Source organism: Chrysochloris asiatica, unplaced genomic scaffold (assembly GCF_000296735.1).
Source record: "Chrysochloris asiatica unplaced genomic scaffold, ChrAsi1.0 scaffold00144, whole genome shotgun sequence".
Taxonomy (NCBI): Eukaryota; Metazoa; Chordata; class Mammalia; order Afrosoricida; family Chrysochloridae; genus Chrysochloris; species Chrysochloris asiatica.
In genome coordinates this window covers 8,088,632-8,101,636 of record NW_006408662.1, presented here as the reverse complement: position 1 = coordinate 8,101,636, position 13,005 = coordinate 8,088,632, and the positions used below count along the sequence as shown (strand labels likewise).

General features: G+C 40.6%; 1 protein-coding gene across 1 annotated transcript in view; it reads right to left on the bottom strand.

The window, feature by feature from the left end:
- The window catches only part of LOC102815242 (ras-related protein Rab-4A-like), a 52,789-nt gene that overhangs the window by 13,032 nt on the left and 26,752 nt on the right, over positions 1-13,005 (bottom strand). The window contains exons 2-3 of the mRNA XM_006870570.1: positions 5,138-5,218; positions 2,035-2,149 (exon numbers count right to left, since the gene is read on the bottom strand). Of these exons, the coding sequence (XP_006870632.1) occupies positions 2,035-2,149; positions 5,138-5,218 (196 nt within the window). The remainder of the gene's footprint in view (positions 1-2,034; positions 2,150-5,137; positions 5,219-13,005) is intronic.

Genomic DNA, 13,005 nt, shown 5'->3' with positions numbered 1-13,005 from the left:
TATGCAAAGGCTTTCAACTGCATGGATCATGACAAACTAAGGGTAACACTTCAAAGAATGGGTATTTCAGAACACTTAGTTGTGCTTATGAGGAACCTGAACATAGATCAAGAGGCAGTCATTAGAACAGAACAAGGGGACAATGAACGGTTTGATATCAGGAATGGCATGTGCCAGGTTGTATCCTTTCAGCATACTTATTCAGTGTGCATATTGAGCAAATACTCCAGAAAGCTGGATTATCTGAAGAAGAATGTGGCTTCTGGAATGTGGCATCATTAACAACCTGCTATAAGCAGACGATACGACTTTGCTTGCCGGAAACAAAGAGGACCTGAAAATACTCAAAGACCACTGCCTTCAGTATAGACTGTATGTCAACATAAAGAAAACAAAAATCCTCATAACTGGACCACGATAAATAAGAGAAGAGACTGAAGTTGTCAAAGACTTCATTTTGCTTGGATCCATAATCAGTGCTCATGGAAGCAGCAGTGAAGAAATCAAACAATATATTGCATTACGTAAATCTGCATATAAAACCTCTTTGAAGTGTTCAAGAGCAAAGATAGCACTTTGAGGACTAAGGTGTGCCTGATCCAGGCCATGAATAAGGAAGACTGTATAAGAACTGATGAAGTTGAATTATGGTGTTAGAGAAGAATATTAAAGGTACTGTTAACTACCAGAACAAACAAGCAGATCGCTCCTGGAAGTGGAGCCACAGTGCACCTTAGAAGTCAGAATGGCAAGATTTGATCTCTCATCCTTCTGACATGTTAGCAAGAGGGACCAGTCACTGGAGGAGGACATCATGCTTGGTAAAGTGAAGAATCAGCAAAAATGAGGAAGACCCCCCAACAAGATGATTGACACAGTGGCAGCAGCAATGGGCTTACGCATCACAATTGTGAGGATGGCGTTTTGTTCTATTGTGCACAGAGTCACTATGAGTCAGAACTGACTTGATGACATCTAACAACAATGACAAATGCAAAGCAAACAATCACTGAGCATTTAACATGTAACATGTATATATTAAATAATACAGGAGGGGCCTCACAGAGTTCATGGAGAAATCCCCTTACCTTTTCATTTTGTTTTCCCTTGAACTTTCTGAAGCCACCTCATTCATTCATTCATTCATCTATTCACTCATTCATTCATACACACACACACACACACACACACACACATATACATATATGGAGTCCTGGTGTGGTGCTGCGTGTTAATGTGCTGGACTTCAAGGTTGGTGTGAACTACAAGGTCGGTGGTTCAAACCCACCAGCTACTCAATGAATCAGAACTGACTTGACAACACTTAACAACAACAAAAACTATATGTGTGTGTGTGCCTTTTAAGTGGCATGCTTGTAGTAAGGGAAAGCTTTATTTAACTAATTTTGAAACTAAGAATGTCTGAATGTGTGCAAATAACACAACTAAAATACTAATCGACTTTCTTGCCTGAGTAGTTAGAAATTACTCAACATGTAATCTAATTTTTGCTGTTGTAAACTCTGCAGTAATCTGAGGTCATCATACTGAGCATCAATGAAGACCGTATTATAACCAAAAGTGTCAAGTAGAGAAAGATTTGTGGAATGTAGGCAAACCATTAGAATACGCTAGTTAGTGTAAAACAAACAGATTTTGAAAAATTCAGAAAACAAAGTGCCCACAAGAAGTATTTTAAGATTTCTTAAAAATTGTTTACACTATTGACTCTGCCTTGATTCTAATCTGAAAGCTACTTTACAGTCCCATGTTACGAGCCTCCCAATGAATTCGCTACCCACACAGAGTAAGTTAGCCTCAAAATGAGCGTGCCTTCACTCTGAGCCTTCTAACGTATGTGTTAGTAAATCAGCGCTGTGTAAACTAAACACAAGTTTAACTATGAAAGCTTCCAGACGCAGTTTCTGAAATCGGTATGGAGTGAGGGTAGTGGGGAGCTATACATTAAAAGAATATAACTGATTAATTCAATGCAATTTTCAAACACTTTTATTACGTTAGAGAAAAATCTACCTGAATCGCTCTTGTCCTGCTGTATCCCATATTTGTAACTTTACGTATTTACCGCCAACATTTATTATCTTTGAACCAAATTCCACTCCTATTGTATGATTTGAGTCATCTTTGACTAAAAAAGAAAAACAAGAACAAAATACTTAATTTTAGAACATTAAGGGAACAATGCATACAGATTAAACTTATAACTAAAGTTAAGAGTTAATTAAGTCAATGGAAAACGTAATTTATCTTAGTCATTTGTCTGGATAACCAGCTAAAAACAAAAACATTCTTATTTTATATTGAATACACACAGCCCCTGTTCTCAAAGACACAGTAATACTTTCCCTGAAAGCTCCACAAATAAATGACACATAGAAGGTGTGGGCTTTGAGGTGGTCACACCATATCAGAGCCAAATCTAACTGTGATAGTCACAAATGGAGAATGTTGAACATGCCAGCATATTATCCTAGAAGGACCAAATGCCCAGCAAAAGATCTGAAAACCGGTCAATGATGAGGTTGTGATAGTGAAACTATCTGAATGAATAAATGTTCTAAAGAAATAAAAGGAAGGGAAATATGATATTCCATAAAAGAAACTTGATGGAATAAACTCTATGCATATTGTAGCTGCTGAATTTTCATAAACTTTGGTGTTGTAAGGTAATACTTCTAAAAAAGAATTTGTTGGAAAATTCAGTACTGTTTGAATGAACAGACAGGAAGGCAAAGAAAGTCATATGGTAAACTTTCTGTGATAACCAAATATCACAGTTACAGAGTGTACTGACCAGCTGCTCCTTTATAACTGCAGGACAAAATTTAAATCTGCCAAAAGTCAAGGATGCCATTTGACAGTTGCATTTTGTGTTTTCTAGGGGAGTGAAGAGCAAGAAGGAGTCCCTGGATATACCAATGCTGAATGGGCTTGGCTGCTAACAGAAAAGTGGGAGGTTTGTGTTCACCCATAGGCCCCTTGGAAGAAAGGCCCAGTGGTCTCCTGAAAAAAAAAAAACCTCAGCCACTGAAAAGCGATTAGAGCACAGTTCTGCTCTAACACACACAGGGTCGCCAGGAGCTGGGATCGACTTGACAGCAACTGCTTGTTGTTATTGATGGGAATAAAACTGGTAATACTTACTGACTATACCCGTCTGACTCACACCTTGGCAGTACACAACTAGTATGCACATTCCACTAGAATTAAGCTATCAGCAAAACATGGAATAAAAATCTCCAAAAAAAGACCTATTAAGGCCAAGGGCATCTTGACTATAACATGCCCACAATAAGCCCAAACATGCATGCCAGGCTCCATCATGACAAACTAGGGGAGAGCTATCAAAGAGAATGGAGCACTCATGGTACAATGATTGAGAACTTGGCTGGCTGCCAATTATACAAGACCTAGCAACCTGCTCCTGGAAAGATTAGAGCACAGGAAACCCTCTGGAGCAGTTCTTCTGTGTCGAAGGAAGTCATTATGAGTCAGAAGTAACTTATCAGCACACAACAACAACAACAAAGGGAGAGTTGTTCTAAAGAACGATTAAGCAAGCTGAATACTTGGCCTCAAATCCTTTGATTTTCTGAGTCTGTACAATGCAAAGTCTTGATAATGTCTATAGAAACTCAGGCCACCTAGTGAGTGAATACTTGTTAAATTCAATATGGGCTGGCTCTGTCACTAACCCATGCTAGGTCCATCACAGTACAGAAGCGTCAGCGAGCTTTTCCGGTTGATGAGGATGGATGTAGCAGAATACATTTCTAGAATTTTTTTTTCTTTAAAGCTCTTTGTCAACATCTTATATTGTCTCTTTACCTAGGAGCCCTGGTGAGACACTGTAAGATAAGCACTGGGCTGCTAACCACAAGGTCGGCAGTTCAAACCCACCAGCCATTCCCTGGAAACCCTCTATAGGGGTCTATAAGTTGTATTTGACTCCATGGCACTTAACAACTCATCACCCATGGTATCATATGAAGTTGTGCGTCAGAACTGACTTGATGGCACTAGGTTTGGGGGCCTTCATGGTATTATATGCATAATTATTTAAGATGAACTTCATTAAATCAAATTCATTCTGTTTTTGAGCTTTTATCCAACTGCTATTAACAAAGCAGATCAGTCTCGACAACTCTAGTCTTTAACATTTTGCAAAGGTCTCACATAGTTTGGAATAAAAAAGTCAACCTCCCTTTCCAAAACAGCACAAGTCAATGAAAAGAGATGGGTTCTGTGGCCAACAGGTTCAGGTTTGAACCTACCAAATTACTAGGTGACTATCCCACGAGCACGGAGTTCTGGTGTGGCACTGCGGGCTAATCTGCTGGACTGCAAAGTCAGTTTGAACTGCAAGGTTCGTGGTTGAAGCTCACCAGCCACTCCTTGGAAATCCTATACAGGGTTGAGCTATGGGTCGGAACTGACTTGACAGCACTTAACAACAACATCCCAAGAGCACAAAACCAATTTCTCTAAACCTGTTTCCCTACCTGTGAAACAATTGGTGGCGATAACTATGAATACAAGGCTACTTTGAGGACCGGAATATCTTATCTACAGTGTGCTCCTAGGTCTGGTTTCTTCCTGTTAGGAAATGAATTCCTGTCAAAGATTTCCTTTGCTGTCTCCAGCATAAACGTATTTATTACCTTTTGTTGTTGGTACCACTGACTCGGTACCAACACATAGCGACCCTGTATAGGGTTTCTGAGGCAGAAATCTTTCTAGAAGCAGCAAGCCTCATCTTTTTCCTGCAGAGCAGCTGGTGTGCTAGAACTGCCGACCTGGTGGTTTGCAGTCCAGTGTTTATCCTATCGAGCCACCTTGCTCCCCTGTTATCTCTTAGCATCTGTAAAATGCATAGAATTATTAACTACTGAAACTTGAAACACTATAATATTAAAATGTTAACTTATCAAAAATCCACCCTTATTACTAAATGTTTAAAGCATAAATCTTTCGTTACTTGAAAAAGATTTTAAAAACAACTTTTTTTCCTGGGGTGGACAAAAAAAATCAGAAGCTTTACTGCAATCAAATCTGAACAAGAGAACATTCTCAGAACAAGACATGCAAGAAAGACTATTCATTTAACGTCACTTACATTGTTTTTCAATAAACTGATGAAGTAAGCATGACTTGCCAGTTCCGGCATTTCCAATAACCAAGAACTTAAACAAAAAATCTGAAAGATAAAAAGAGACTGCATAAAAATAACTCCAAAGTGACTGCTATGGATTTATCCGTAGATTACAATCACCCAATCTTGGCTAATTAGTACATGACTGAAGAAGACAGGAAAGCCGAGGACAATGATTTTTGTCCTAAGTTGCTGTGGAGTCCATTCCAACCCAACGCAGCCTCACGTGTGCTGATATTTAGCAGAACTGCTCCCTAGGGTGACTTCTTGCTTGGAAGCAGACTGCTAGGTCTGGCTTCTGAGCACCTCTGAATGGGTTGGAACCACCCACCTTTAGGCTAACAGTGCAGTGTTCAACCATTTGTGCCACCAGTGGACTATGAAAATGATAATAAACATGCTAAATTACCTTTTCACATTTATTTATTTATTTATTTATTAAATATCTGACTTACATTCAAATCAAAGGGTTTTTCAAACCATGCTGGTTGAATCTACTCTTTTAGCGAGTAACACGAGTCCATTTTCTAGCTAATGTTTATAGAAATATGGTCTCTGGATGGCACAAATCGTTTGCTCTAAGCTACTAACTGAAACGTTGATGATTGGAACCCACCTTGTGATGCCTCGGAAGAAGAACCTGGCAATCTATTTCTGTAAACATTACAGCCAAGAAAACCCTACGGCTGGAACTGACTCCAAGACAACACTTTTGTTTACATTTCTTTAATTCAAACAAATATGCACACTCAACGATACGCAAAAATAGCCCTGAAATCTCGAGTGTATTCTGTACCAAAGAAAAAACCAGATAGACTTATACTGTGGGCTTTGAGATGTCTACACCTTCCTTCTTTTTTAAAATTAGGAGTTTCCCCTGCAGCTGAAGATAATTTTTTGTACGTTTCCTTTTTTCTTTCCTCCATCTGTGACATGTGGGAAGGACGGTTTAAGCTAAGTTTGAGCCAGTATTTCAAGTGTAAAATTTGTCTGATTCAGTATAGGAAACAGTTTACATTTCTTCTTTACATGTAGCAATATATTTAACTTGGGATACTGGTTTCAACAAAGTAGAAACACAGGATTTCCTAAATGGAATTTCTCAGTGGGCACAAGTAACCTCACATTCTCCTTGGTGGGTTGTTTATCTATATGCACACAATTTTAGTTTAGCTTTGCTGGAGCTACAGAACATGAGTTCTCTCACTTTCACTCCTACTGCTTTGACTTCATTCCCACACCTGGAGGTGTGAGAGAACTCCCAAACCTGTAGCTAGTACCCAAGTGACCTAGCCTGGATGGCTAGCTGACCAGAACTTGACCAGTTGAAGACAAAGAAGTTTGATACTGAGAAAGCAAGTGTAAATTGCTACAATTTGATGAACTGGCCCTTTGCTTATAGATGCAGTTGCTCAAAAGTCCAACCAAAACGGAAGGTTTCTTTATATCACGGATCAAGCTTTTCTCTTCAGTGCACTGGGCTGACAGGGACGGGCAACTTAGACACTGGCTATTAAAAGTGGGGTTCTACAGAGGCACGAAGAGGCTGGCATACAAGTTTCCATGAGTGTGCTTAGTTTCAGAATGAGGGGGGTAATGTAGAATCCCCAATGAATAGTTTTCCTCTTTCGAGATGGATCTGCAAAAGGGGGATGGAGGATGATGGTGACAGGATTTTATGATTCAATTGAGAGGAACTGTTATGAGAATTAATCTTGATGGTCACAAGTGTAATTGTAGAAGATGTGTAACTAAGAGGGGGAAGTAGTTAATCTTTCATTTCAAGAACAGAAGACCCTAGGACCAGCAAAAGGGAAGAACATGAATGGAGGAAGGGGTCCTAACCAGAGAAGCAGAGACAGCAGCAGAAGCGATGGCATACAGAGAAAGAGCAGCTGAGGACTCTTGACCCACGGACTGAGAAAGGCTGTGTGCCGGCAGCAGTCAGGAGGCTGGCTTGGAAAATGTGCTCTTTGGACATTTAAATTAATACATATAGTTTTTGTTTAATATATGTACATCAAACACACACACAAAAAGGAAGAGAGGTAAATACAGTTAACTAATGATACATGGAGGGGACTGTATTCATTACAATAAAATAAAGTATGATTTGTTGGATGTAAAAAAACACTATCTGCCCTGTAAACCTTCACCCAATTCACAACAAAAAGTTATATATCCAAATGAGAACAGAATGGGCACAATTGATGAGAGAATTTCCGAACTGGAATGGAGACTGGAAGAAATAATCAGGATGCAGTACAGATAAACAGTGAACAAGGTCAGAGGTTCAAACCCACCAGCCGGTCCTCAGAAACCCTATACAGCAAGGGTGGGGAACATCCAGCCCACAGGCCATATAGGGCCCCTGAGATCATCTGGTCTGGTCCTGCCAAGGCAACCACAGTTCCTGCTATCACACTGTTGTTGCTGTTAAGTGCCGTCGAGTGGGTTCTGACTCACAGCGACTCTGTACAGGGTTTCCAAGAAGTGACTGGTGAGCTTGAATCTCCCACCTTGAGATCCAAACCAACCTTGCAGTACAGCCCATTAACCTGTAGTGCCATACCATCATATTGTTGTTATAGTTATGTGCTGTGTGAGTTGGTTCCGACTCATAGCGACCCTGTACAGGGTTTCCGAAACTGTACATCTTTATGGGAGCAGAAAACCTCATCTTTCTCCCATGGTACAGCTGGTAGTTTTGAACTGCTGACCATGAGATTAGCAGCCTGATCTGTAACTACTATGCTACCAGAGCTCCTTCACCATCACATTGGTGGTGGTGGTTATGTGCCATGGAGTCCGTTCCAACTCAGAGCGATCCTGTATAGGGTTCCGAGGCTGTAAATCTTTACGGGAGCAGAAAGCCTCATCTTTCAGTACGGCTGGTAGTTTCAAACTGCTGACCGTGAGATTAGCAGCCAGATTCGTAACCACTATGGTACCAGAGCGACTTCACCATCAGATTTGTTGTTACGTGCCGTCAAGTCGGTTCCGACCCATAGCGACCCTGTACAGGGTTTCCGAGGCTGTAAATCTTTAGGGGAGAAGAAAGCCTTATCTTTCTCCCACGGAGCGGCTGGTAGTTTCGAACTGCTGACGTTATGGTTCACAGCCCGATTTGTAACCACTACACTACAAGAGCGCCTTTCACCATCACATTAGGGATGAGTTAATTAAATATCTGACCAAATATAACAGGCTAATTTTTATATTGATAATGTTGTACGGCTCACGAATGGAGTTACAAATATCCAAATGGCCCTTGGCAGAATGAGTTGGAACTATGAGTTGGAACCAATTTGATGGCACGGAACAACAAGAGTACAGACAGTTGAAGAGTGAGCTACTATGAAAGACCGTTAAAGATGTACACATTTAAAGGTCCACCATGGTCTTACAGGCATTTTAAATGAAGAAGTAAAAAGAAATACTGAATGAGGATTTTCTAGAATTAAAAAGTGAGGAATTATATGATTAAAAAATAAATCTGTAAGCAGGGTAAAGAAGAATAAATTAACTTCTAGTCACATCATTGTGAAAATAGAGCATGAAAGATAGACTATTACAGCAAACATAAAAAAGTAAAAGAAACAAACAAAACCACCGTACAAAGAAAGTAAGGTTCTCAGCAACACCAATAGTGGTTGGAAGACACAGGAATATCATCTCCACAGTGTAGGAAAGAGGAAACGGGAAACAACAGTAACAACACCCCTTCATGCCAACTCTTTTTTTTTTTTAATGTTTTAGTGTGAATTATGTGATAGTTTACTTTACATGGGAGAACATTAGCTTTACATTCATCCTGTCATATATCGGTTCATTGCCATGATTACAATCCCCTCCGTGCATCATCAACCAACCAAAGGGTATATCCTGCAAATCTTGCCCTCCTCCTCCCTCCCGGGTCATCAGCACACAGCCCCTCTCCTTCTCTGGGTCTAGAGTCCCCAGTGCTCCATCTCTGCACGTCATCATCTCTGCCACCATCTCTGGTGTCACTGTTTCTTTGGGTAGGGTCCCACACTCTGCTCTTCTCCTTTGATGGTCCCAGAGACCTCAGCTCCTAGACTGCAAAGTCAATCACTCCCCTCCTTTTGCTACCTTTACATCTAACTTCACATTTCTAACCCTCACAGTCAGTCCTGATAACAATTAAACACTATTCTGCCACATGACTGCTATCCCCATCTCCTTTCATCAGCCCCACCCAGATGGATTAGATACTACTCAGTGGAGATTCTACCTTCCTCCACACCTTCTGGGTCTAGGCTCCTTCTTGAAAGCTTGTAAGCCAGTCACCTCTTGCCTTTGCAGCCCTCCATTCTGGGTAGCCAATGTCCAAGTTGCCCATCTCTGTCTACCCTGCGTATCAAGAGGGTGGGAATGATCCTCACTGCAAAGATTTGTTCCCTCATTGAGCTACAGCATCCATAGGTGTACATCAAGTTTATCAAACTGTATCAGATTACTCTTTTTTTCCTCTTTTCTTCTTCTAGTTGAGTTCTGATCATCTAGCCATTGCCTCCACAAAAATCCCCAGGCTCAGATATTGTCAATAGCGAATACTGCCAATTGTTTATGGAATTAGTCTCAATTCTATACAATCTCTTCCAGAACACAGAAGAGGCAGGAACATTTCCACTTTATTTTATAGAGGTGTTACTATTGCCATTGCTTTGATTCTGCCTTTCCTGTCGTTTAAATCGCCTTATGTTCTGATGTCATCTCGTAACTCTTTTGGTCTTCGGTCACTAGTGCTTAATGCATGAAATCTGTTCTTGAGATGATCTCTAAATTCAGGTGGGATATTGTTATGTACTTTTGTGTCGATTCCGACTCACGGCAGCCCTGTATAGGGTATCAAGGTGTAGCTCATAGGTGTGAACCAACCTTTTGGTTAACAGCTGCATGCTTATCCTGCAGGGCCATGCCACTCTCAGGTGGGATATATTCAGAGTCGTATTTCAGTTCTTGTGGAGTTATTTACATTTTCCTCATCTTCAGCCTGAACTTGGCATAGGCACAGTTGATGGTCTGTCCCACTGTCTGCTCCTGGTCTTATTCTACCATCTTGTCCCGCAGATGTAGTCAATTTGGTTCCTGTGTATTCCATCTGGTGATTTCAATGTGTACAGTCTTTTATTTGCAGTGACTAAGTCATTAGTCTTGCAAAATTCTTATCTTACGATCTACACCATCATTTCTGTCACCGTCACATTTCACAACTACTGATCTTTCCTCTTTAACCATCACATTCCAATCACCAGCATTTATCAATGCATCCTGATTGCATGTTTGATCTATTTCAGACTGAAGAAGTTGGTAGAACTCTTCAATTTAATTATCACTGTCTTCAGAGGTTGGTATGTAAATCTGAAGAATAGTGGTACCAAGTGGTGTTCCAGCTTGTTGTTGTTAAGTACAGTTGAGTTGGTCCTTACTCATAGCAACCCTGTATAGGGTTTCTCAGGAGCAGCTGGTGGACTTGAACTGCCAATCTTTCAGTTCAAACAAACTTTACAGTCCAGCACATTAACCCAGAGCACCACACCAAGGACTCTGGTGTTCCTTGTTGTTGTTGTTGTTCCTTGTAGGAGTATGGATATTATCGTATCACAGACAGCATCATAATTCCAGATAGATCTTGAAATGTTTTATTTGACAATGAATGCCAGATCACGTCTCTTCACTTTGTCAATCCAGGCATTATAAACCATATGACTTCTGATGCACAATGGCCAATCCCAGTCCATTTCAGCTCAATAATGCCTAAAATATGGATGCTTATGTATTTCATTTCATTTTTGACAACTTCCAGTTTTCTTAGATTCATACGTCATACATTTTATGGTCCAATGACTAATGGATGTTTGCAGCTGTTTGCCCTCATTTTGAGTTGTGCCCCATCAGCAAATGAAGGTCCTGGAAGCTTTACTCCATTTGTGTCATCACGGTCGACTCTACATTGAGGAGGCCGCTTTTCCCCTGTCCTATTTTCAGTGCTTTTCAACCTGAAGGGCTCATCTTCTGTCCCTCTTATTTGTCAATATTCTGGTGGTATTCATAATGTTTTCAATCTTCTGGCACTTTCTGCTGCTATTCACAAGGTTTTCAGTGGCTAAACATTCAGGAGTCCACTTCTAAGTCTGTCTCAGTCTGGAAGCTCAACTGAAACCTGTCCCACCCTGGGTGAGCCTGCTGGCATTTCCATACCACTGGCCTAGCTTCCAGAATCACAGCACCACACAGTCCAGCACAGCATGACAAACTGACAGACAAGTGTTGGAGCATGGCAGCAGAGGAGAGAAACACATAGATCAGGGGAACAGAATGAAATAGTCAGAAACAGACTGACAAAAATGTCAACTGATTTCTGACACAGGTGCAAAAGCAATTCAACAGAGAAAATGTGGCCTTTTCCAACAAATGGTGCTATAACTAGACACCCAATACGCCAAAAAGTGAACCCAATCTAAACCTCATACCTTAGGCGTTAATTAGCTCAAAATGGATCACAGATTTAAATGTAAAAGATAAAATTATAAAACTGTCTGAAAAGTGGATCACACAACAATGCATACTTTGACTCACAGGCACGTGAAGTTTGTCTTGAGTGTTGTAATGCCAGCTCTCTAATTTTCTTTTGACAAAGTACCATGAAGTACCTCATGGCTCCTAAATGCAGCAACACCAGTGCTAGCAGCAGGAGGGGAGTTTTCCATTTGGAAGGGAAACAAAGGGCTGTTAAACAACATGTCAGTGGACAATCAGTAAAGGTTACTGCTTGTGATTTCGGCATAATACATTTGACAATCATGTTGTTGTTGTTGTTATGAAGTGCCGTCAAGTCAGTCCCGACCCATAGCGACCCTGTATAGGGTTTCTGAGGAGCAGCTAGTGAGCTTGAACCACCGACCTTGCAGTTCAAATGGCTTTGCAGTCTAATGCATTAGCCCACAGTACCACACAAAACAAAGACGAAAATTCCTCAGACTGTTAAAGGATTGGCTCCGCTGAAAACTACAAGTCTATGGAAAATGCAAGAGGGCGTTCTGTATCAGACACGTAGAAACTGCTAATGGCGTGGATTGAGAACTAAGCACAGAAAGTGAATCCCTTGCAGCATATCTGAAGCTTGTTTGAGATGCTTAAAGAAAAAGGAGACAATGCTATGACATGATGTTCTTACTATGTTCAAATCACACAAAGTTCTGTTTCACAGAATGCATTGTGGCTGTTCAAACAACGCATACCTGTAGTCATATGTAGCAAATTAATGAAGGAAACCTGTCTGGCTAGGTTGTATTGAGATCACAGTGAATACTTAGGAAACCTGTCTACTGTATCTGGTGTTTTTTTTATCATAATTGGGTATTAATCTGGAGACCCAGAGTCACATAACAGTTTTTAAACATCCAATGCATGCTGTTACATGCACCCAGTGAGGGATTCCTCAAGAATGAATTAATCCAACCTCTTTGGAAAACAATATGGCGTTTCCTCAGAAGGATGAAAATAGAAATACCTTAGGATCCAGCAATCCCTCTACTCGGTATTTACCCCAAAGAAAAAGATATACACACACCAATGTTGATAGCAGCAGAAGACATATGCACACCAATGTTTATAGCAGCACTATGTACAACAGCAAAAAAGTGGAGACAGCCAAAGTGCCCATCAACTGAAGAATGGATAAACAAATGGTGGTACATACACACAATGGAATATTATGCTATATTGAAGAATAACAAGGAAGCAGTAAACCACCACATAACATGGATGAACCTTGAGGAAATCATGGTGAGTGAAATTAGTCAGTC